Source organism: Hevea brasiliensis, chromosome 9, assembly GCF_030052815.1.
Source record: "Hevea brasiliensis isolate MT/VB/25A 57/8 chromosome 9, ASM3005281v1, whole genome shotgun sequence".
NCBI lineage: Eukaryota > Viridiplantae > Streptophyta > Magnoliopsida > Malpighiales > Euphorbiaceae > Hevea > Hevea brasiliensis.
In genome coordinates this window covers 18,574,336-18,600,394 of record NC_079501.1, presented here as the reverse complement: position 1 = coordinate 18,600,394, position 26,059 = coordinate 18,574,336, and the positions used below count along the sequence as shown (strand labels likewise).

Below are 26,059 nucleotides of genomic sequence, written 5' to 3'. Positions count from 1 at the left end.
AATGGCTTCATTTCGTGTACTACATGCACCGTGGTAACAGTAGCATCCACTCACTGTGTTAAGTGTGGGCCCTATCTTCACCACCACTACTTTGTCTTCCTTTCTGCGTTTGGTGTGTGCGATTCAATGTTACCTTTAACCCTTCACTCACAGAGTGCCACGTGCACGATATCTCTCGCCTTACTTATTTGCTTTGATAACGTTATCTTCCACTGATTGGCTCATATTTCCACGTGTCGATTCTCTTCTATGCATTTTCACCGGGTCTGGGTCTTCCCTCTCTTCTGGGTCACAATCCTACCCGCAACTATTTATTTTCCTTTAAAAAATTTATTTAACTAAATAGGGCAAGAACCCCATCTCTTATTATTAATGATTTTGAGTTAGTTTATGAAAATCGTCCCACGATATTCGGTTTGAACCATAAACAGGTCCGGGATCGGGCAACCACCGGATCCGACTTTTTAATGTCAACAGGGTATTAAAATGTTACCATAAATTAAAAAAAAAAAAGCTAAAAAATAATAAAAAAATAGAATAAACTAAAGGGAAATAAAAAAAACTTTTCCAGGGTCTGGAACAATGGAGAGCTTAGGCCTCAATGGCCGTTAATTTTTCATTTTTTCTTTTTTGGTTCTGTAAGTTGAAATTTTTGTCTTGATTTATTGGAAGCTACCCTTGAGTGGTTCTAAGCAGCTAAAGGTATTTTTCTTTCTTTTTCTTTTTTTTTTTCCCTTTTGTATATTCCTTTTTTTTATTTTGTATATTCCATTTTCTCATATATATATATATATATATATATATATATATATATATATATTTGAAGACACTGCGACGGTTACCTGAAGCTTGCTTTTTTATTTTTCTTTTATTTTTTTTTTATTGCTAAAAGAACTGAAACGCTAATTTCTTTAGAGATCCTGTTATATGAATTCTTCTTCTTGCTTTATTTTTGGCTCTAGTCCTAGTGGTAGTTATTTTTGAGGCTCTCTCTCTCTCTCTCGAATTGTCTGTGGCCTAACTATGGTTTTGGTTCATTTACAGAGAGCTTAAACAGAGCTCCCTTTGCTGTTGAATCCCCTGGAGAATTGATCTAAGTTGGTTTTGTATGGACAAAGTTGGTTTCCTTTTTGATCTTTGTCTCTAAAAGGCGAAGTGGGTTATCTTCAAAAAGGATATAGTTTGATTTTTTTTTTATTTGGTAAATTAAGATTTTAGGAGGGAAATTATCAACAACAGACATACAGATAGCCAAGAAATCTGCTTTTGAACATGACTGTAGCATTACTATGGGTTGCCTCTCCCAATACAGAGGTTTCCAACTCGTTTGCATTCTTCCATTCGGTCCGGGTTTTAGATTCATCCAAGTTCGGTTCTGTAGATCGGAGTTTGATGTTTAAGACGAGAGCAAAAAGAAGTGGGAACCAGAAATGGAAGTCAGGCTTGGTGAATATAGATTTGAGGAATCCTTGCATAGGTAGTGGAAACAAATTACCTATAATATCGAGCATGGTAGCGAGTCACGCAGGAGAAATGGCCATCTCCTCTGAGGAGAAGGTTTACAATGTGGTGCTGAAGCAAGCAGCCTTGGTTAAAAAGCAATTAAGGTCTAGTGAGGATCTCGATGTGAAACCAGATATCGTGCTTCTAGGGACTTTGAGCTTGTTGAGTGAAGCTTACGAACGCTGTGGGGAAGTTTGTGCTGAGTATGCCAAGACATTTTACTTGGGTTAGCCACTTAGCCTCCTCCTTCTTATCTCTCTTATATATGCATGTATGTATACTGGAATTCTAATTTGAGGTGGTTGCTGGTATTATTTCCTGCAACTCCTTGTTAATGGAGATTCTTTTCTCATATGCTCTTGCTTTGCTCTACCAGGAACTCTGCTAATGACCCCTGAAAGGAGAAGAGCTATCTGGGCAATATACGGTGAGTTAGATATTTAATTCTAATCCATTTTACTTATGAAATTGAAGCAATTGCACATAATTACACCAATGAAAGGGAATTGAGAAGGTGGATAGGATGATTCTAATCCAACTCAATATTACAAGGTTTGAACTATGAAATGGGTTATAAATTTAAATAAATAAATAAATCAAATCAAATCAAATCAAATAAAACTGGTAAATAATCTGGAAATAAAAAATAAAAAGGATTTAGTAATATAAAGCTTGTTAGTCGCTTTTGGAATTTATGACTTGCACTTTTCTTTTGTAATGTAAATAATTTATGAAGGTTTTAGTGCCTCTATGCAAGAACAGTGTTTCAAATTTAAATTTTGTTACCAAAATTTGATTTTATTCTCCCTTCAATTCATAGCTGCACTGTGGAACCCCACTCCCTCTGGGGTGGGGAGGTGTTGTGGGGGATAGCCTTCTACCATTCCTCTTGTTTGCTTCTTTGCTGACCTTTATAAAGTTGAGATTTGGTCTCAGGATTCCTGAGCAAGCTCATTGAAATCACAGAGGTGGATCTTATCATGTATGAGGTACTGGCATTTAGTACCTTAGGCTTTAATGAAAGCCTAATTGGTGAAATAGAATGGAGTCCACTTAAATGAGCATTCCATCTTAAAAAGTACATAAATAAATAAATAAAGGAAAGAAAAAACTATTTTTTTTTTTTCTTATGATGTTCCCTGCACATGTAGTGTGGTGTAGAAGGACAGATGAACTTGTTGATGGGCCTAATGCTTCACACATAACGCCAACAGCTTTAGATAGATGGGAGGCAAGGTTGGAAGATCTTTTCCGAGGTCGTCCTTTTGATATGCTTGATGCTGCTTTATCAGATACAGTTACAAAATTTCCAGTTGATATTCAGGTTAGGCATTATGTTTTAGATTCAATTGAGTTTTGAAAGAATAATTGTTGGAATATAATTTTAGGAGCATAATATATTTGGTTGTAGTATATATCAGAATAGCTGTTATATTACCAATGGCAAATTTGTTTAACACTTTTTAAACCATATAAATAATCAACAACAGATTATAATTGAGCTGTAGTTGCCTTCTAGGCTTCATAGTTTTCCATAAAGCCACACATTATTTTTCTAGTATGCTTGTGCTTGTGCTGGTGCTGTGCTGTTTCTGTGTTTGTTTCCCATTTTGACCTTTCAAGGGTAAATATATGAGCCGGTTAACGTTATATTTGTGAACCTTCCTTTAGTTCTTACATATAAGCATTTTGAAATTATTGGAAATTGAGGGTATCTCATGCTGTCATGCCAAATTTGCCTTGACTTCTCTTTTATAGTGGTTTTCATATTTTTTTCCACACGCAATTCAAATTTATTTTTTCCCTTTCCATAATTTGGAACATAAACAAATATAAGAGTAAAATAGAAATCTTGATTTATGGCAATGCACTCAGTGAGGTTAGTACATATATATGCATTTGAAGCTGAATTTTGTAGGTACTAGGCAGGGTCTACAAGTTGCTGATCATGTTTAAGGCAACTTTTGGCAGCCTATGGATACTCTCTCTGTCGTCTCTGTCTTAGTATTTTATGCTATATTGTTCTAGTAGATATTGTGACTTAAAAAAAAAAAAAATCCCTCTTTAACCAGAATCTTGAGTTAGTTTTTGGCCCTTAGGAGGTTAATTCCAGGCTGATGATCATCCCCTTGAAGCACTGGTGCAATTTCTCCTAGTACATTGGATTATACTGCATGTCACACTAAACCTTTTTGCTGATTCTTTTGATCTTCTGTTTCAGCCATTCAAAGATATGATAGAAGGAATGAGGATGGACCTGAAGAAGTCAAGATATCAGAACTTTGACGAGCTTTATCTTTACTGTTATTATGTTGCTGGGACGGTTGGATTAATGAGCGTTCCTGTCATGGGCATTGCACCTGAATCACAGGCATCAACAGAGAGTGTCTATAATGCTGCTTTGGCGTTAGGAATAGCAAATCAGCTGACCAACATACTAAGGGATGTTGGAGAGGAGTAAGTACAGAGTTTGTTTGCTGCTGCAAATTTCAGTTCCCATTTGTAACTTCATTAACAAAGAGCTCCCCAGAGTTCATTTTCTTTTTTGCTTCCTCTATGAGAATATACGTAAAGTGATTTATGCCGTATGGATTCTTTTATCTCACATTTCCTTATCTTATGGTTACATTCCTGTTTTATTTCTCATATTTTTTTCAGTGCAAGAAGAGGAAGGATTTATTTACCACAGGATGAGCTGGCACAGGCAGGGCTTTCAGATGATGACATATTTGCTGGAAAAGTGACAGATAAGTGGAGAAATTTCATGAAGGACCAAATTAAGAGAGCAAGGATGTTCTTTAACGAGGCAGAGAAAGGAGTGACAGAGCTCAGCGCTGCAAGTAGATGGCCGGTAAATCATCAAAGATCCTTTGTCAATGCAAATAGCACTGTGATAATGATAGAGAAAGTGAGGACAGGAAATCAAACAAATAATTAAGTGTTGAAAATTGAACAAATCGGCTTTGACACCAATCATAAAAGCTGCATTTACACTGATCATAGTTTTCACCTTTTCAACCATCTATAAGGAACTTGTAATTTACACGGACGAATGATATATGCTACTGTTTGTGGACGTTGCAGGTATGGGCATCCTTACTGTTATACCGGCGAATACTAGACGAGATAGAAGCAAATGATTACAACAACTTCACAAAGAGAGCTTATGTGAGCAAAGCCAAGAAGATAGCTTCTTTGCCAATTGCATATGCAAGATCAGTTTTTGGGCCTTCAAAAATTTCTTCTCCTTTGACAAAAGCATGATATATAGAACATTAGTTGTACATTAGCAACTGTTATAATGCAGCAAGTATATTCATTAAAAGCAAGAATAATGAATTCAATTTCTTGCAAGGCCTATAATCCATATGTTTACTTGCACTACATGGTGTCTTCAACTGCGAATGTGGATAGGATTAATACACGCTAGGTAAAGCACCATTTTCGTCCACGTGACACAAGGATTGGAGTCTTGGATGGATAGATGATGATTTACAATGGGTGTCTCAAAAGTCAAGTTAATCGGCAGAAGCCTTCATCATCATCAATTCAACCTTTTCTAAATTCAATTCCTCAACGTTTGCTACACCCATTGGAGTTTCCTGATTTCTTCATAAGAAATATATATATTTAAATAGACAACTCACCCAATTAAATTAATTAGTTTTAATCTAAAATTTTAATTATTGAATGGATAAAATCCAAAAAAATGCTGCAATTTTTTACTCACGTGGCAACCACCATATATTATTATGATGTGTCCACTACATACACCATACAAGAGGAGATTCGTGCAAATATTATAGCCCACAGAGGATAATGGATTAGGCTTATTTGAAATCGTTCGATCTCGGTAGCATTCAATGTAAATCAACTGGACATAGAAAAAAAAAAAAAAAAAAGCTGTAAATTTAACGGTGATTTACTGTTGGGCCCCCTCAAAATTATGTTTGTTTAATTTAATGTATAAAAATATATATTTTAAAATAAATATAATCATGTGATAATTTAATTAAATTATATATATTACATGTGTTGAAAATTTCCCATCATAGGAAATGCTGGGCTATCATAAGGTACTACGCAGACGGTGGGTTAACCTACTAAGAAAAACATTAGAAGAAAGAGCTCTATGGATCAGTGGCTAGAAGTGCTGGAAGCCCACAACCACAACGATTTACTGTCCAATCAGTTGGGAAATGGAAATCCCACGTGCTATAAATACATAATATGCCTAATATTTTCTTCCAATTTAACAAACTCCAATGCTTCAGCTTTTGATCTTCCACTGATGGGGCATGCAGGGGTCTACATTTGCTCTGAGAGAGAGAGAGAGAGAGAGAGGGAGAATGCTAATGCTTGGTGTACGGGGGAAATTAGGTGGAGTTTGGAGGGGCCGACAATTTTCAGATTGTACTCTTTTTTTTTTTTTTTAGGGGCAGATTGTATTTTATGTTGGTACCTTGCTCTGGCTAGCTTTCACATGGGATTGTTTTTCAATAACTTATCTATTTATTTACTTTTTCTTAAATTTTTGCAAATATTTTTAAAAAATACGACTATAAAAAAAATTAAATACACATAAAAATAAATTTAATAATTATCAAATTAAATATTTATGTATAAATTTATATATTTACTATATATATTTTTTTTAATTAATTTTTCATAAATTTCAATCTAAATATTTAATTTAACTGTATAAAATTCATTCCCATAAAAATGAATGCGATGTTACCAATAGCATTTGATTGCCCGCCGACCCATTATTTTCTGCATTCTGGATGCGCATCAACGTCATGTGCAATTAATAATTTGGAATTTCATAATTTTATATAAATAAAAATTATTTTATTTAAAATATTATATCGAGCAAATAATTTCTTATATAGTATTATGCATAAGTCATAAATATTTTACACTTATTATATATGATAATCATTTAATGAACTGTTACTTAGAAAGGATATTTCTATAAACAAAATTGATTGGTACAACTTTTGGGCTGCTATTAATAATATACATATTGAATTTGAATTACATTAAAAAAATATATAAATTATAAGAATATTTGATATTTAGTAAAAAACTTCATATTATATTTATACCAGTCATCTATCGATTATAAGAATATTTGATATTTAGTAAAAAACTTCATAATATAAATTACATTAAAAAAAAATTGTATTTTTATTAAAAAAAATAATAAATATTATAACATGTAAATTATTAGGGGTTAATTTTTTAAGGATTGTTATAAATTAAATTCCTTAATTTAAATTAGATAAAAAAATGGATAATTCTATTATATTTTTTAAATAATATATAAACAAATATTCAAATTATACAGCATTACGTGGCACAATTTGATCTCAGTGTTATATTGATATATTAATTTTTTTTTATCTAATATATATTTCAGCAATTAGAGGAAAAATATCCAACAACCCTATATTGTTATACTCCTATATTAGCAAACAAATGTGATAATTGAATGGCTAGTCTAGACATGGCAGTTTGGCTCTGGCTGTATTTGTAATCCGCCTCAACAGCTTTGTTTGTGATTAGAAAATGAAAGTCTGTAACTTTATTTCTTTAGTGAATAAACGTGCGAGCCTTCCCATCCGACAAAAAAGGAAAAACGCAAATCCGTGCGAGCCTATTCATTGTACTGAATTAATATTTATTGTATTCAGGACAACTGGCATAACTGGTCTTCCATTGTTCTTACAAGTTGACAAATTGTGTCAAGAGAGAGAGAGCCAACAACAATGGAGTCCATAGCCATTCTTGAAAAGCCTCATGCACTATGCATTCCTTTTCCGTCTCAAGGTCACATAAATCCCATGCTAAAACTAGCCAAACTCCTCCACCACAACGGCTTCCATATTACCTTCCTTCACACCGAGCACACCCACAAACGCCTCCTTCAATCTATAGGACCCGACCCTCTCAATGGCCTGCCTTCCTTTCATTTCCGTACAATCCCTGACGGCCTCCCTCCGACCATCACCCGCACCAATTCCGGCCGTGACACACCCTTCCTATCCCAGTCCATGTCTACAACTTGCTTAGCTCCTCTTAGAACCCTGCTTTCAGAGCTCAATCACACTTCTTCATCCAATGTTCCTCCGGTAACTTGCATAGTTTCAGATGGGGTCATGAGCTTCACACTCGATGCAGCACAAGAGCTTGGCATTCCTCAAGTATTTTTTTGGACTACAAGTGCTTGTGGCTTTATGGCCTATCTTCACTTTCGCCACTTAATTGAGAAGGGTCTCATACCATTCAAAGGTTCCTATAATTTCTGGCCTAATTCCACTTAGTTTTTAGTTTAGCATTAATCACATTTATGAAGCACATGAAATCACTGGATTTGTTTGCTTCGAATTGCAGATGAGAGTTACTTAACAAATGGTCATCTGGATACTGTTATAGATTGGATTCCAGGCATGAAAGGTATCCGCTTGAGGGACATCCCAAGTTTTATCAGAACTACAGATCCTGAAAACTTCATGCTAAATTTTCTAATCTCAGAGACTGAAAGAGCTCAAAAGGCATCTGCTATTGTATTGAATACGTTTGATGCGTTGGAGCATGAGGTTTTAGCTGCACTTTCTTCATTACCAAAATTGCCTTATGTATACTCCATCGGCTCGCTTCAACTTCTCCTCAATAAGGTGAAAGATAGTGGGCTAAAGTCCATTGGATCAAACTTATGGAAAGAAGAATCTGGATGTCTCGACTGGCTCGACTCAAAAGAACCCAACTCGGTTATTTACATCAATTTTGGAAGCGCGATTGTCACGAAAAGAGAAAAATTGGTAGAGATTGCTTGGGGACTTGCTAATAGCAACAAAAATTTTTTGTGGGTCGTTAGGCCTAATCTTGTTTCCGGCGCCAACGCGGTTCTTCCGCCGGAGTTTATGACAATGACCAAAGAAAGAGGTTTTTTAGCAAGCTGGTGCCCCCAGGAACAAGTGCTAAGCCACCCATCTATTGGAGGGTTCTTAACACACAGTGGGTGGAACTCAACACTTGAAAGCATTTGCGGAGGGGTGCCAATGATTTGTTTGCCTCACTCGGCGGAGCAACAATTGAATTGCCGATACTGCTGCTTAGAATGGGGCATAGGCATGGAGATGAGCAGTGATGTGAAGAGAGATGAAGTAGAGATGCTTGTGAGAGTGTTAATGGAAGGAGAGAAGGGGAAGGAAATGAAGAAGAAAGCCATGGAATGGAGGAAAATTGCAGAAGCGGCTGCTACTAGTCCCAAAGGTTCATCTTTCCAGAATTTCGACAGCATGATCAACCGTGTGCTTCTGTCTTCTAAAAATTAACCTTTACTAAATGTAAAAGAAATAAAGTTTAATCATTTCCATTCCTCTTTCTTTCTATCTTTAATATTACTATATTCGTGACACTGCTCTTATTTTGGAATATTTTTTTATATGAATATAATATATATTTAATCATAATTACAGAAAGAAAATTTCTCATAGATAATTCTTTAAGAATAAAATTTGTCAATTTTTTAAAAATGTATACAAATCAATTTTTTTTTTTTTTTTATAGATGCTTATAAGTAGGGGGGTGTGCTCAACCGAATAATTCAATAGAATTGATAAAACTCGTTTATTTTGACAACACCAAATTTGGTTTAATTTTTAATTAGTAATTGTAAAATATTATTAATTTTTATTATCATCTTTGATTTATAACTTAACTAATTGAAATAATTAAATTTTTATTTGTTAATCTATTAATTATAACTTTGTTAATAATATATTATTTATAACTATTATTTTATAATTTTATAATAATTTTTAACTTATAATTATTCATTTATTAATATTAAATTATATTTTTTTATAAATAAAATTATAAATATATTTATATTAATATTTAATTAATTAATAATATAAAATATATTTTTTATTTTTCGATTAATTTGATTATGCTCTATAATCAACTAAATTTTTTCATTTTCTTTCAATTTTAATTCAAATTGAATGAATGCTCACTCTACTTATAAGTTAAATAAATGGAAAATGAAAATTAATATAATTTTAAAAAAAAAAACCTCATATCTCTTCTTTCTTGCTTGTCATTAACTAAAAATACAAAGTTCACATGCTTTAACCCTCTTGATATTATATTTATCCAAATTTCAAAACGTAAACTTTGAATCTCATAAATTATATAATCTAATCCATCTATAGTGCATGCACAAGTTAATTACGTAATTAGCTTGAGGCTACCAAAGTGGTAAGCGAAAGGGAAATGTTTGGATTAGTCCAGCTTGACTCCATTGTGGGAGACACCAACATTATTATCTTTTTGGCAGTATAATCAAAATAAGAAAACCCATCAATCATAGCGATTCTTGTTTATATCTGGGTATATATATATCTGACTAATTATTAATTATTATTTTAATTTAAATAACGGTTAGTCTCATGTAAAAGAATATAAATATAATTTTTTATTGATTTAATATTTATATATATTAGTGCAAATAATACTAAGGAAAAATTTGCAAAAAAATACTTGTAATTCTGTATATTTAGATTATTGTCATAGAATTTAATTTTTTAAGTAAGAAAATAATATGTTAATTTAAATTATTATTACCTCCAAAAAAAATTATTATTTTTAATTTTATATGAAAGAGAAAATTGTTGAAGGAGGGAAACATATAGTTTATGAGTTATGAACGCGCGATAAACTGAATAAATAGAAAAACATAAACAAAGACTTGCAGGGAAGACGAGAACCGAGACTGAAAGAAGAAGAAGAAGAAGAAAACCTAAACGACCGGACATATCCAAGCCCTCGCCACCTTTTAGGTATGCTTATGGTCTTCGTTCACCCTATACCCGAATTAGGGTTTTCTAATCGACTCTCTACTCTCTGATTTTAATCTTCTTGATGATCGCTTAAGGTTATACATGTAAAGTCTGAAATAGAGAGGTTGAGATGTTGATATGAATTTCACGATTGAACTTCTGGTGGCAATCTATTTTAGAGGGAATAGAATTTTCATATGAGTTTTTCTTTTTCCGTTAAATTTTATGTAATCCTGAATATTTTGTGTATAAAATTGTTATTTTCGGTTGATAGAAAATCGATGATAGTTACATTATGTGCGTTTAAGTTTTGTGCAGTTGATATCTTGTTTTGGGAATCGATTAAGTTTTTCATTTTTTGGCATTTACCCGCACTGTGCATATTTACATTGCTTCACTTGGCTGATATTTCTGCCATATTTAGCTGATGGATTTCTGTTATCAAGATGCGCCTATTTGTGTGTTGAAAGAATAGGTCTTTTTGTGTTTAGCGAATTGGAGAATTGGGTGTTATCTGAATTTGTGGAGGATTTTTTTTTTTTTTTTGAGGATTCAAGTTTAAAAGAAGAGGCCCAAGTCAAACGCATGGGAGTTATTGCGCTTTCTGGTTCACTGTGATATAACTAAGTCTGTTTGTGAATATATTACAGGAAAGGATTTAGAACATTCTGGGCAGTCACCGACAGCCCTGCAGGGCACGGGGGATTTCACTGGCAGTTATTTGCCTACAAAGAAATGGACCCCAGCCGCTACGGTCTTCAGCAAGAATGGGATAATAACAGCGTAATTGTGGTTTCCTCCTTAATAATCACATATATGGGATGTTAATACAAGAAATTTTTAGGGCTCGTGTGATAGTCCATTTTTTTTGGGGTATCTCATCATAAAGAAAAATAAGAGAAAGCTCTGGGGCCACTGAGGATATGGAATGGATTTGCCTAACCTCTATCATGATTGATATTTGTTGCTGACATAGCTCATTCTCTTGAATCCACAGGCTCTGGAGGGGTATGGTGGAGTCCATGAGCCAAACTATCGGTGAGTGCTGACCGATGGTTCAAATTGTGACAATGGTTAAGTGCTAATGCGTAAAAGCACTTGTTTGAAAGTTCTTTTACATCTAATTTTGAGTTCCATTTGTATGATTATTGTGAAACATTTGGCAACATGAGCTGTGCTTGACATCTGAATGTTTCCTTCATTATAGTCATGGTGGTTTTATTTTTATCTGTTTATGTTTCAATTTGAGTGCATGATCTTGGATTTTATCTTTTCTCTTCCATCCAATTTTGTCATAATTTGGCAGGGTTGGTGGTTCATATGATGATAGGAGGTTTCATGATGAAAGATACACAAGGGATAATGTCTACCAAAGAAATGCTTTTGACCGGGACATTCTAGAGAGGGAAAACTATCCACCACCTCCTGCTGTTGGTCTTTGGCCTCAGTCAAGAAGGCGAAGTTATGAAGAAGAGTATCCCCTTGACAGAGATTCAAGGAGACATGAGAAAACATATGTGGGTTCTTACCATGAGATGGATACTTTTCGTGATCGTGAGATTGATTCATACCAGGAACTTGATAAGTTCCGTGATGGCTATCGCAACACGGAAAACTATTATGATCATGGGTTTGACAGGGGTGCTAGGTTTGGGGGACGTGATCGAGATGATTATGCATATGATGACTATGATTACAGGCCTCATGTTTCCAGTAAAAATAGGGAGGACAGCCATGATAGAGATTATGAATATGGTCGACATAGTTATGATTCAGACTATGAGGGAAGCAGTAAGAGAGAGGGAAATTGGAGGAAGCATGAGTCTCATGATCGAGAACGTAATAAGAGAGGTTTGAGTTGGGAAAGAGATAAGAGTCCACATAAACGGCATGAACGTTCTCGTTCTCGTGGACGTGATGATCGTCTTAGATCAAGGTCCCCTCGAGGTCGGAGTCATGGGCGAAGTCAACGGGAAAACAACTACAATGAAAGTCAACATGAGAGGACTGAAAGGTGGAGAGATCATGAGGAGAAGCGTCAACGAGGCAACTACACAGTGGTATGTTTCTTTGAGTAAGCTTGAATATTGTTTGTGATTATCAAGGTGGATTATTTCAAGGCTTTTTTTTTTTTTTTAATGTAGGCACCATCTGCAACTGTTGTTGTGAAAGGTCTATCTCAGAAGACAACTGAGGAAGACTTGTATCAGATGCTTGTAATGTCATGCTTTATGTTCTTGTTTTGAGTGTATTGTTTTATCTCAGTAGATATATTTCTTAATATTTCTATTTCTTGGTTGGCTGCCAGGCTGAATGGGGTCCCCTTCGCCATGTCCGTGTGATCAAAGAGCGGAATTCTGGCATTTCTCGTGGATTTGCTTTTATTGATTTTCCATCTGTGGTACCAATTATGCATAACTTGGCAATGTTCTATTTTATCTGTTGGCTTTTAAGAATGGAATACAAGGGATTTTATGTTTTCCTTTCTCAAACAGAATGCAGCTTGTGCTATGATGGATAGGATTGGGGATGATGGTCTTGTTGTGGATGGCAGGAAACTGTTCTTCGAGTATAGGTATTTCTTTTTCTTGACTAACATTGTTGAATGTTTCCATTGTCACCGAATATTACATTACAATCCCTTTTGAGTTCCTTGTTAATATCCGTGTCTTGTAAATTCAGGAAGTATGTTGGAACTCATATAAGGGTGAAACCTTGCATTAGCACTTCAGCTGCCACCTTTTTTTGGCTTCTGTTGAAAATATTCCCCTTCAATTCTGCGTGATTATAATATTGTGATGAACAAGAGATGCAGAGTTTCTTTTAAAATGAAAACCCTATGGTGTATTTCTGGCTTCCAGCATAATAATTGCCACTGATCATATTGTCTTTCAGTAGTAAGCCAACTGGGGGGGCAGGGGGACCATTTGGCCAAGAAAATGCTATGAAATCGGGCCATATCAACCATAGAAGCATTACGGTACCATCTGATTGGATGTGCACCATCTGTGGTTGTGTCAATTTTGCGCGGCGAACATCCTGTTTTCAGGTTTATTTTACAATCTTTTTTTTTTCTTATTCTTAACTCTCTCTCTCTCTCTCTCTCTCTCTCTCTCTCTCTAATTTTCTTTTGTGAGGGGTATAGCTTGAAATTTAGCACCTAAACCCTCCACCCTTCAACCACCTGTTATAGACGTAGATGACTTCATCATCTGGTTTTTGGTGAGCCACTAGATCTGAGTTTTGGCTGAGATTGTAAGGAGGTGAGTTGGAGCTTGGGACATATCCTATCCCACAATCTCAGTAATCAGGGAAATAAAGATTAGCTGTGGCAGAATATTGAATCTATGGTGGTAGGTCCATTGGGTTATCAGATATCTTGTATATAGTTAATATATATTGAGATCAGTGTTATGCTCATCTTAGAATATGTACAAAAGTGTTATATACAAGCCACAATTCAAATATGTCCTGTGTTAGATTGGAGGTTTTATATGCTTGTTAAAAATCATGTCGGTGGCTTTGTCATGTTATTACTTTGTGTGTTGGTTACTTTGTGGTTCTTCTATCCAAAGATGTTGCTTAATAATTTTACTATTTAATGGACTAAGAAAACTTTTGATATAAGTACTAGAACCCCGCTAAGGTTTAGTGTAATTAACACTTAGGTCCATGCTTTTAAAAAATATATGCACTTTATGACTTTGCTACCATTGGTGCAAAAGTAATAATTAGAGATTAAAGAGGTTAATGATGTTGCAATTCAGGAAGCAAGCTGCAATGAAGTTTAAAAATTCTAGGACTCACTGATCCATATATCCTGTTGGATTTTTTTTTTTTTTTAATCTGCTGAGTAGGTTAAAATTGCTCCTTTACCATATAACCTATGGTAGGTAGAAAAAAAGGTCGAAAGAGAGCTGCAGGAACTGATGAGCTTTGTACTTTTCTTTTCTTAAAAAAATAAAAGGTCTAGTACTACAGTCTAATAAAATTTTAGAAGTCAAAGACTAAAGTGCTGTAAAAATGGTATAGTATTATACCTCAAGGATTAGCATGTTCTGTCTGTATTTGCAAACCACAGGAATTAAAGTGCATATTTTTTAAACGGCAGGCGCTTGATTTTAATTATTATAATCTATGTATGCTACTATGATGCACAATTATCAAGTTTCATGATCCCAAATAATGGAATAGTCTCTTTTTGTGTCTGTTGCAGTGTAATGAGCCAAGAACTGAAGATGCACCACCGGCAGATGTAGCTCTGTCAAATCCAACTTCTTTAGGAAGGAAAGGATTTGAGGCAGGTTGGTTCAAGCTTTTGCTTTTACTTTCCATGTTTCAGGTATTATCTATTATGCAATTTGCTAAATGATACTTAATCAGGTCCTACTCATGTATTGGTTGTTCGTGGATTGGATGAAAATGCTGATGAGGAGATGCTTCGTTATGAGTTTTCTAAACATGCTCCAATTAAGGTTCAAAGCGCTAAATTGTTTTGAAAAAAGAAAATCCTTCTCACTGAAGGTGCTGAAATTTCATTGTTCTTATTTTGCAGGATCTTCGTCTTGTTCGAGACAAATTTACTCATGTTTCAAGGGGATTTGCATTTGTGCATTTCCATTCAGTACGTCCACTTATTATTGGTGAATTTATTAATCAAATAGTTTATTTTTTGTGTTATGAGCAATTGTTGGTTGTCTTTCAATTCAAATGATAAGGAGTCCAAAAAGGTTTGCAACTTTTTGAGGAAAATTTTGCAATATCAACACTGCAGAGTTGATGAACATAAATTGTAGGTTTTGCTCTGATTTTAAAATTACATATGATATGAGAATTTAATCATTATTGTTATATAAAATAACTAAGGCTCAATACTAGGATGTTGACATTGTAGAAAAATACGACAGACAGCATGTGGTTCAAAAACTTATAGGATATTTTGTAGTGTAATTTATTTGTATTTGAAGTTCTAAAGAACAATTAAAGCAGGTACTCATGAGAAAATTGCTAGTAACTTGGATATACCATTTGCTGCATCTGGCGTTGCTTGGGAATTGATATTGTGGCATGACTGGATTGGTTTAAAACATCTCATTTAGCTATTTTCTTAGCTAACTTGTATTGTTTCTAGTATATGATGTAATCATGGGAATAAAAAGTGTTTGTAAGCTAACTTTACATGACCTATAAATTTTACAGCTTAGGGGGGGTTGTCTTGTATCGGATCTGCGCACAAATATGCAATGAGGGAAAACTTTTGGCTTTGATAGGCTGGTTCATAAGTAATTGATGGTTGAAATAGTTTTAAATTTTTATTTTGTTTTATCAGTTGTAAGTGTTTTTATCAGCTGAGGCTGTGGTGATATCTAGGCAAATCTTACATTGAATGATATTTGGTAATTTGAGGGAAGTCTAGAACTTTCTACAGGTCTTAAAAGTTTTATACTTGTCTCCGTTGAATCTAAATCAATTTTCCATAACTGAGTTTCTAAATGCTAGGAAGACTGGAAAGTTATCTGGTGTTTATACATAAGTTGTTATATTCTTAGACTTTTGGTAATGGAAATGCTTGAGAGAACGCAGCTGCTTGAAGGCTTTGTTTGAGGCATGCTAATCTAGGTTTTCTTTCCTTCCCTGTACTTCTTTGCATTTTGTTCTCTCTTAAATACTTTATAATTTTTTTGCTAGTAAACTTACTTCCTTTCCTTTCAGATTGTGAAGCCTTTGAAAACCACTATTATGTACCAAGTTTTATTTCCACTTCTAACTCAACTCAACTCAACTCAACTAAGCCTTTATCCCAAAAATTTGTGGTCGGCTATATGGATTCTCTTTCTCCGCTCTAAACGATTTTGGGTTAAATCATCAGAAATATGTAATGCTTCTAGGTCATGTTGTACTACTCTCTTTCAAGTCAGTTTAGGCCTACTCCTTCCTTTCTTTCTATCCTCTAATCTAATGTATTATACTTGTCTAATTTCCGTATGTCTACGCTTCACATGACCAAACTACCTCAATCTCTGTTCTCTCAACTTATCCTCAATTGGCACCACTCCTACATTTTCTCTAATACTCTCATTACAGATTTTGTCTAGTCTAGTATGGCCACTCATCCACCTTAATATTCTCATTTTCGCAACTCTTAGCTTAGACACATACGACTTCTTCAGTGCCCAACACTCACTACCATATAACATGGCCAGTCGTATTACGGTAAAATTTTTCTTTCAACTTATTGAGAATCTTGCAATCACATAAAACTCTCGTGGCACGTCTCTACTTCAAACATCCTGCTTTAATCTTGTGACTAACATCCTCCTCACATCCCCCATCTACTTGAAGGACTGAACCAAGATATTTAAAGTGATTATTTTGGGACAGTACCACTCCATCCAAACTAACTCCTTCTCTATCACTGGTTTAGCCTTCACTGAATTTGCAATGCATGTATTCTATCTTCGTTCTACTTAACTTAAATCCCTTTGACTCTAGTACTTTTCCAAAGGTCTAACTTTCTATTTACTCTTTCTCGCGTCTTATCTATCAGAACTATATCATCCGCAAATATCATGCACCAAGGGATACTCTCTTGTATATGTTTCGTCAATTCATCTAAAACTAATGTGAAAAGGTAAGGGCTTACAGTTGAATCTTGGTGTAATCTAACTGAGATAGGAAAATCTCTTGTGTCCCCTCCCACTGTACTCACAATAGTAGTTGTTCCTTCATAAATATCTTTCGACACTTGTATGTACCTAATAGATACCCTCTTTTGCTCTAACACTCTCTATAAGACATATCTTGAAACACTATCATAAGCCTTTTCCAAATCGATAAAAACCAGATGTAGATCCTTCTTCCCATCTCTATATTTCTCCATCAACCTTCTAATGAGAAAGATTGCTTCCATAGTTGAACGACCGAGTATGAAGCCAAATTGATTGGGAGAGATAGAAGTATCACGATGAAGTCGATGTTTCACAACTCTCTCCAACAACTTCATAGTATGGCTCATGAGTTTAATTTTCTTATAGTTTGAGCAATTCCGTATGTCTCCCTTATTTTTAAAAATAGGTACTAAAATAATCATCCTCCATTCATCAAGCATTTTCTTTGAGTTTAGAATTTTATTAAACAATTTAGTTAACCATGCCACTTCTATATCTCCTGAACACTTCCACACTTCAATTGGTATTCCATTGGGTCCACAGGCTTTACCTACTTTCATTCTCTTAAGTGCTTCCTTTACTTCTAAAAATCTAATCCTTCTAGTATAATTCACATTCTTTTCTATTTCTCTGTAATCTATATTTACGTTATTACCATTTTGACTATTATTAAAGAGATCATCAAAATAATTTCTCCATCTTTCTTTAATGTCCTCATCTTTCACCAACACTTTTTCTTCTTTATCCTTGATGCATCTAACTTGATTGAGATCTTGATATTTCTTTTCTCTCCTCCTTGCTAATCTATAAATATCTTTCTTCCATTCTTTAGTTTTAAGTTTCTCATATAACTTTTCAAAGGGTTGCACTCTTGCTTGACTAACTGCCTTTTTTGCCTTTCTTTGCTATATTGTATTGTTCATATGCCTCATTATTATCACACTTAGGTAATTTCTTATACTATTCTCTCTTTCTCTTCACTGCCTTTTGTACTTTCTCATTCCACCACCATCTCTCTTTTGAGGTTGGTCCATGTCCTCTAGACTCTTCAATTACTTTTTTAGCTACTTCTCTAATCTTTGATGCAATCTGTATCTACATACCATTGGTCTCCATATCTAGCTTCCATGCTTCTGACTCGATAAGTTCATTTTTGAACTTCACTTGCTTTACTCCTTCAAACTCCCACCACTTTGTTCGAGCTACACTATTTCTTCTAACTTTACTTGAATTGTTTCTACACTTGACATCCAAGACCACTAACCAATGTTGACTTGTTAATGCCTCTTCCGGAATGACCTTGCAATTCTTGCATAGAGCTCTATTTGTCTTCTTGGTTAAGAGGAAGTCAACTTGACTTCTATGTTGCCCACTTTTGAAAGTCACTAAATGTGACTCTCTTTTTATAAAGTAAGTATTTGCTAGTATTAGGTCGTTTGCCATAGCAAAATTCAGAATGCTTTTTCCCTCTTTATTTCGGCTGCCAAAACCAAAACTTCCATTAACATTCTCATAACCTTGCCTATCACTTCCTACATGTCCATTCAAATCTCCACCGATGAAAACATTCTCTTAATTCGGTATGTTTTGCATTAGATCATCCATATCTTCCCAAAACCTTTGTTTACTCTCACTATCTAGTCCTATTTGTGGGGCATAAGCACTCAACTCAACTAAGCCTTTATCCCAAAAATTTGGGGTCGGCTATATGGATTTGCTTTCTTCACTCTAAACGATTTTAGGTTAAATCCTCAGAAATGTGTAATGCTTTCAGGTTATGTTGTACTACTCTCCTTCAAGTCAATTTTGGTTTATCCCTTTTTTTCTTTCTATTCTCTAACCTAATGTACTCTACTTGTCTAATTGGAGCCTCTGTATGTCTACGCTTTACATGACCAAACCACCTCAATCTCCCTTCTCTCAATTTATTCTCAATTGGCACCACTCCTACCTTTTATCTAATACTCTCATTACGGACTTTATCTAGTCTAGTATGGCCACTCATCCACCTTAACATTCTCATCTCTGCAACTCTTATCTTAGACGCATACGACTCATTCAGTGCTCAACACTCACTACCATATAACATAGCCGGTCGTATGGCTGTACGGTAAAATTTTCTTTTCAACTTATTGGGAATTTTGCGATCACATAAAACTCCCGTAGCACGTCTCCACTTCAACCATCCGGCTTTAATCCTATGAGTAACATCCTCCTCACATCTCCCATTTACTTGAAGAACTGAGCCGAGATATTTAAAATGATTTTGGGACAGTACCACTCCATCCAAACTAACTCCTTCCCTATTACCAGTTTGGCCTTCACTGAACTTGCAATGCATGTATTTTGTCTTAGTTCTACTTAACTTAAAGCCCTTTGACTCTAGAGTACTTCTCCAAAGCTCTAGCTTTCTAATGACTCATTCTCGCGTCTCATCTATCAGAACAATATCATCGACAAACATCATGCACCAAGGAATACTCTCTTGTATATGTTTCGTCAGTTCATCTAAAACTAATGTAAAAAGGTAAAGGCTTATAGCTGATCCTTGGTGTAATCCAATTGAGATCGGAAAATCTCTTGTGTTCCCTTCCACTGTGCGCACAATAGTAGTTGCTCATTCATACATATCTTTCAATACTTGTATGTACCTAATAGATACCATCTTTTGTTCTAACACACTCCATAAGACATCTCTTGGAATACTATAATAAGCCTTCTCCAAATCAATAAAAACCATGTGTAGATCTTTCTTCACATCTCTATATTTCTCCATCAAGCTTCTAATGAGAAAGATCGCTTCCATAGTTGAACGTTCGGGCATGAAGCTAAATTGATTGAGAGAGATTGAAATATCATGACGTAGTCGATGCTCCACAACTCTCTCTCTCAACTTCATAGTATGACTCATGAGTTTAATTCCCCTATAGTTTGAGCAACTCTGTATGTCTCCTTTATTTTTAAAAATAGGTACTAAAATACTCCTCCATTCTTCAGGCATTTTCTTTGAGTTTAGAATCTTATTAAATAATTTAGTTAACCATGCTACTCCCATATCTCCCAAACACTTTCACACTTCAATTAGTATTCCATCGGGTCCACAGGCTTTACTCACTTTCATTCTCTTAAGTGCTTCCTTTACTTCTAAAGATCTAATCTTTCTAGTATAATTCACATTCTTTTCTATTGTTCTATAGTCTATATTCACGTTATTATCATTTTGACTATTATTAAAGAGATCATTAAAATAATTTCTCCATCTTTCTTTAATGTCCTCATCTTTCACCAACACTTTTCCTTCTTTATCCTTAATGCACCTAACTTGATTGAGATCTTGACATTTCTTTTCTCTCCTCCTTACTAATCTATAAATATCTTTCTCCCCTTTTTTAGTTCCAAGTTTTTCATATAACTTTTCTCTCCTGTCCATTTAGTTTCCTGAATGCAAGTAATATTCACTCTTCTCCTTTTCAAGGCATTCGCAAGCTCCATTAATTTTCCTGTAAATGATTCAATAGTCTAAGTACCAACCCTGATTCTCCTCTTTTTCTGTTCTTTCCTAATTGATCTTCTTCTATGATATCTTCTATTGTTCTCTATGCCTATCTTGTATTCTATTCCACTATCTGTTCTACTATCTGTCCTATGGACTAACTTCTTTACCCACACCGGCCCATGATGTGGGAACCCTTACTCATTTAACACCACACCCGGGCGCTGGCATGGCGCGTCGCTTTCGGTGAACACCCTACTCCCTTGCATGTTTTTCACTACACCCGGGCTCCGATGTAGCGCTTCGTAAGTAGAGGGCGCTCCAACGTTTATATAATTTGAATCCATATCATAAGATGTGACAAAATTTTTACGCTAGTTATCACCTACTGCAAGCCTCTTCCATTAGTCGGGCTTGGGACTGGCTAAGCGCAAACTACTTAGGCGGAGTTTTTATTTCCACTTCTATTCCCAGCAATTGTAAATTTCATCTATGACAAATCCTAGCATAATTGCCTTTTAAAAGCCTAAAGTAGAATATATGTAGGGTTGTACTAGATCATTAAATTTATAGGACGATGAAATATTACCTTCCTATCAATCAGAACTTTTTGTTATAGAATGTTGCTTGTTGCAATTTTATGAGGAAAAGCAGAAACTAAGATCAACTTCATGTGTGTACCCTGAGCTGACACTAAATTGATGCTATGGCCTGTATCATGTGGGGGTTGTCTGATATTCTGAATGTAGCTGGTGTTCTTAGCTTAGATCTCTTATGATGTTTTAAGTGTGGACAAATATTCTATGAATTATATGTCCACTCAAGATCTTTTGAAAGTTTGTGAGCCTTTTATAAGTGCCTCCTTCCCCTTCTCTCTCTCTCTCTCTCTCCCTCTCTCTCTCTCTCTCTAAATAGGTCTCAATGTGCGATTATTTTTCTCTTACAATAAAGAATAGTTGCTTTCTTTCATACAATAAAGGATTACATCCCTCTATCTAAATAGATACCTGTAATGTTTGATGCATCATAGGTTGAAGATGCCACTAAGGCTCTTGAAGCAACTAATGGAACAGCTCTTGAGAAGAATGGACAGATATTAAGGGTAGCATATGCAAAGAGCATTATTGGTCCAGGATCTGGGGCATCGGGACATTCACAGTCAAGCAGCCTTGCAGCTGCTGCAATTGAGGCGGCAGCATTTGCCCAACAGGTATTCACATAGTTTCCCTCAATTTTTGAAGTTTCTTTTCATAAGACAGTGATTTGTACAGCATTTTTACTAGGATAAAAGAAGAGGTAAAAATATATCAAAGGGCACCAAATGGGCTGCTGGCCTGCACATTATAGATAATCATTTACAGGGAAAAAAACAAAAAAGAAAAAAAAAGGTCCACCATAGCTTGCATATCCACAAATGCACCAACTTAATAAAAAAATTAACCCTTCTTCACAAGAGTTGAATCTAATTATGTTTCAGGGCAAGCTATATTACCAGTTCTTTCTTTGTTATCCTAGTTGATACATAATTTTCTCAAATATCTACCTTGGATGTGACATGTCCAACTGCCATTTGTGCTTGGATCACTCTTAGCAACTTCCTCTATATCTCAAAATTATTTGGATTCATGTGGCTAACTGAACGGAAAGAAATCATCTGGGAAATGGTTCTTAACTTCCAATCAACTTGATGATACTTATGAATTTTTGCAGATTCTCTTTGGTTCAACTTGGCCATCTTTTACTTTTTCTAGTGTGCTAATAATTATGATTAAGTTGGTGGTGGTGGTGTTACTATGTTACCAGTACCCTTTCTGCTTGCTGTTTCAATCTTTTTGATATGTCAGTTTTAAAATTGATTAAATTCTTTTGTTTTTCCTGTTTTCTTTCTTTTGTTTTTTCTGTTTTCTTAGTATGATGCTGTTGGATGGGCACCAAAGGAGTATAACCCAGATGATAAATCTACAAGTGGGCAGGAACAAGATGGTGGGGAGGCTGCTGTTCAAAAGGATGGTTCCACTACACAGTCTGGCTTTGTATGGGATGAAGCATCTGGTTATTACTATGATGCTGCTTCTCGGTTCTACTATGATGGAAATACAGGTCCCTTCTCTATTTTATGTTACATTATTTGGAAATGAGAGTGAATCATTTGGCAAGCATTTTGGACCAAAGAATGAATACATACAGTTGCAACTCAGATTGTGGCACATTTTCTGAATAACAAACTTCCTATTGGCTTTTTGCTATAATGGAAATCATCAGTCCTAAAATAGCAGTCTAGGAATGCCTACTTGAAACAATTGATTCTACTTATCATATTCGGCTCCTTGTAAACTGCATTTTCCAGCATTTTTTTTCCTGGGTGCTAACTCCAGCTGGTAACATCCTGTTCCTCTCACATTCCCTCTTAAATGAGGAAAAGGTGTAGAAAATTGTTTCATTTTTGTTATTATGAATTTAAGTATTTATATGAAATGGTTATACATATATGACTGAAGGGAGGATAATTTGTGTGTTGTTTGAACTGGAAAATCATATCCGTGGCCTACTTTTTTGTAGCCTTTTTAATTCTTCTTTATAGTAGAAATTGAATATTTTAAAAATTACTTAGACCGTGAATGAAGAGTGTGCATGTTCTTGTGGTAGATTGTGTTCAAGTGTCCAAAATATGTAGCGTTGGCAATGTTGTCCATGTGTGCTGCATGTTTTACTTTTATTTTGTCTTGCACTGTGCAAGCACATTCTTATGTGGATATATTCACCATGTGGATGTTATTAGAATAACTTGTATGGAAGCTGCAAACATGTCTAGGGTTTGGGGATGTTGTATTAGAGAGATTTTGGAATGTGAAAGTCGACAGTTACATGTGGTCTTGCTGTTGGTTGTATATTTTTATATAACTGAAATTATAATTGTTAGTGTCCTTTAATAATTGAACTAATGTAGAAGCATGTTGTTTTCATCCTTGGAGTTCAAGCTTATATACAAGATTTATTCTTAAGTTCTTGGGTGTCGTCCTCTTATTATGTTGCATATTATTGTTATATGCAGGCCTTTATTATGATGGTAACAGTGGGATCTGGTATTCCTTTGACCACCAAACTCAGCAATATATCCCTTGCACGGATCAGAATGACAATCAGACTTCTGATAAACTGTCTGAGCATTCCAAGCCATCAGATACTTCCAATAATAGAAAAGTAATAATCTCAGCACCAGCTGCCACTATTACATCTGCTGAGAAGGTTGCTTCATTACCTGATGCAGTCCAGGCTGCTGCTACAGCAGCATTAGCTGCAGAGAAGAAAGAGAAGGAGAAGTCCAAAGAGATAAAGCTTGCTTCAAAAAGCAGTATTTTGGCTAGCAAGAAGAAAATGAACAATGTATTGACAATGTGGAAGCAGAGGAGTTATGAAGGGCAAGCAACTCGTGTTACTGTTGATGACAATCAGCCATCTGGTTTAGCGGATGACAGGTCTTTTTCGGTTGGACAAGCCACAAAGAGCAAGTTCAAATCTGATGCGATGACCACGAAGGAGAGTGCTGTGTCCCCTTCAGGAATTATCATAAGCACCACAGTTGCCCAGGCTGGTTTGGACTCTCCAGTCAAGCCAAGACCTGTAAGTAATAGCTCAGGGGGAACTCTGATGGGGGTCATAAGGGGCTCTGGGCGAGGTGTTGTGAAATCTGATGCTTCATATTCAGGATCATCCAGTGGAGTTTCTACCTTCACTGCTACCGCTGGTTCATCAACAAATGCAGATACATCTGCAATCATGACTCCCTTCAGGACAGATGCATCAGCATTGGGTTCTTACGCAACACCTGCATCCACTGGGAGTGGCAAGAGGAGGTTTTCTGAGATGCCGCTTTCTTCGGCTTCTGCTCGCAAGGAGAATTCTCAGTCTACCTACAGGGATCGTGCAGCTGAAAGGAGGAGTTTGTATGGTTCATCATCTTCTATGGGAGATGATCGGCCTGATATTGGGTTTGGGGATTCAGGTAAGTATGTTTGATAATTTGTTTCAGATAGACACCTTTATTGCATATTACAAAGAACAAAAGACATGTATCTTCCTTGTTAGTGATCATGGCCTGGGATGTCTCTCAAATCTTAGTTTTATAATAATATTTTCAGTTGTCCAAGTCGATGGGTCCATTGCTTGTATCTCTCATTATCACCATTAACTTGTGAGGCATCCTTTGTGTTTATCGTTCTTGAACTTTGAAGATCGGGATTTGCCATTCAAAAAGGGTTCTTCAGATTCAATGCCTTTCCCACCTGGTGTTGGTGGAGGACTTGGGACTGGAGATGTAAACGTCAATGCTCAGAGTTATGAGGTGATTACAGCAGACAGGGCTATTGATGAGAGCAATGTGGGCAATAGAATGCTCCGCAGTATGGGCTGGCATGAAGGCTTGGTACCTTCCCTTCTTATGCACTCTTTTATCTGCTGATTTATGGGTTGACTTCTGTTGGTGTGCTTGGTATGCTCATGAAATAGAATGCGTCTTGTGAAGCCTTTTTCTTATGGTTGAATAGACATATCCTGTTAAAACCAAAACTTCCCATACCTATGAAAGTATCCTTAGATGAGCTTTTTTCATTATTACAATTGTGCCTTTTGCATGTTATTTTCTCTGGTCTACAGGTGTAATATCTTCTCATACGTCACAAGCGTATATTGCAATGTTGAATGGTGGCCTTTTGGTCCTCTTTTGAAACAATTATGCAACTTGATTCTTACATTTCCATTCTGGGGATTCCCTCTTCCTTTTATATATGATGTGATTGACAGGGATTGGGGAAGGATGGAAGTGGAATGATAGAACCAGTACAAGCAAAAGCCATGGAGAATCGAGCAGGACTTGGGAGTCGGCAGAAGAAATTGGATCCTAGTCTTGAGGTGCAGGCTGGGGATAGTTATAAAACTCTCATTCATAAGAAGGCACTTGCTCGGTTCCGGGAGATGTCTGATACTTAAGTAGGTGATGAATGAGATGATCAGTGTACAGCTTATGTGTTGCCAATTGCCAAATGATTCAGCTTAGAAGCTGAGGGTAGAAGTTATGGTATTGTGCATAAAGAAATGCATTTTAGGTGATTCGATGCCGATTTATATTTTGGAATTAAATTTCTTTCTGTAAGAACCAGGTTCTGTAGATTTGTAAAAATTCATATTTGCAGAAGTTTGGGAATTTTGGTTAAATTATTGAGTCGTTTTCTCAAGACAATCCATGTACTGGACTTTGTATTTTTGCATTTCGTTGTACGGATTATGGATAAAAAAAAGGGAAAAAAAATGCTTTATGCTTGTATTATTCACCTACAAGTCAGCAGTTTATCTCCCCTGGAAACGCGTTTCCCGAGCATTTTCATGAAGAACAAATCATAACTTGAATGTTTCATAACGAATGATATGTTTTCCACTTAGTTCTAGACTTGGGATTTTGTTTTTAGTAAGGGTTGATTAGCATTGTTATTGAGTAAATCACTTTTTTAAATATATTAGTAAGAAAGTATTAAAAAATAATTTTAAATTAA

The 26,059-nt window shown here is 35.5% G+C and overlaps 3 protein-coding genes across 9 annotated transcripts; all 3 read left to right on the top strand.

The window, feature by feature from the left end:
- Positions 1 to 515: 515 nt before the first annotated feature.
- On the top strand, positions 516 to 4,887 carry LOC110638861 (phytoene synthase 2, chloroplastic). 2 transcript variants are annotated; one of them, XM_021789587.2, is made up of 7 exons: positions 516 to 702; positions 1,045 to 1,729; positions 1,880 to 1,930; positions 2,655 to 2,827; positions 3,725 to 3,960; positions 4,162 to 4,354; positions 4,588 to 4,887. In XM_021789587.2, exons 2-7 carry the CDS (start codon positions 1,273 to 1,275, stop codon positions 4,765 to 4,767), a joined length of 1,290 nt encoding a protein of 429 aa, XP_021645279.2. In that variant the 5' UTR covers positions 516 to 702; positions 1,045 to 1,272; the 3' UTR covers positions 4,768 to 4,887. The 2 variants fall into 2 exon arrangements, with proteins under 2 accessions (XP_021645279.2, XP_021645284.2); XM_021789592.2 differs by lacking the exon at positions 516 to 702 and having other exon boundaries at positions 848 to 1,729; positions 2,718 to 2,827.
- Positions 4,888 to 7,200: 2,313 nt separating this feature from the next.
- Positions 7,201 to 8,924, top strand: LOC110638853 (7-deoxyloganetin glucosyltransferase). Its single transcript, XM_021789573.2, has 2 exons — positions 7,201 to 7,797; positions 7,900 to 8,924. Exons 1-2 carry the CDS (start codon positions 7,275 to 7,277, stop codon positions 8,841 to 8,843), a joined length of 1,467 nt encoding a protein of 488 aa, XP_021645265.2. The 5' UTR covers positions 7,201 to 7,274; the 3' UTR covers positions 8,844 to 8,924.
- A 1,265-nt stretch (positions 8,925 to 10,189) lies between these two features.
- Positions 10,190 to 25,840, top strand: LOC110638880 (SUPPRESSOR OF ABI3-5). Of its 6 annotated transcripts, none has more exons than XM_021789623.2 (16): positions 10,190 to 10,352; positions 11,003 to 11,135; positions 11,350 to 11,390; positions 11,659 to 12,412; positions 12,497 to 12,568; positions 12,661 to 12,753; positions 12,848 to 12,927; positions 13,251 to 13,401; positions 14,569 to 14,656; positions 14,736 to 14,827; positions 14,908 to 14,976; positions 21,544 to 21,723; positions 22,424 to 22,613; positions 23,566 to 24,516; positions 24,746 to 24,936; positions 25,314 to 25,840. In XM_021789623.2, exons 2-16 carry the CDS (start codon positions 11,088 to 11,090, stop codon positions 25,497 to 25,499), a joined length of 3,186 nt encoding a protein of 1,061 aa, XP_021645315.2. In that variant the 5' UTR covers positions 10,190 to 10,352; positions 11,003 to 11,087; the 3' UTR covers positions 25,500 to 25,840. The 6 variants fall into 6 exon arrangements, with proteins under 6 accessions (XP_021645315.2, XP_021645290.2, XP_058009256.1 ...); XM_021789598.2 differs by having other exon boundaries at positions 13,248 to 13,401; XM_021789603.2 differs by having other exon boundaries at positions 10,193 to 10,352; positions 10,910 to 11,135; positions 13,248 to 13,401.
- The last annotated feature ends 219 nt before the right edge of the window (positions 25,841 to 26,059 follow it).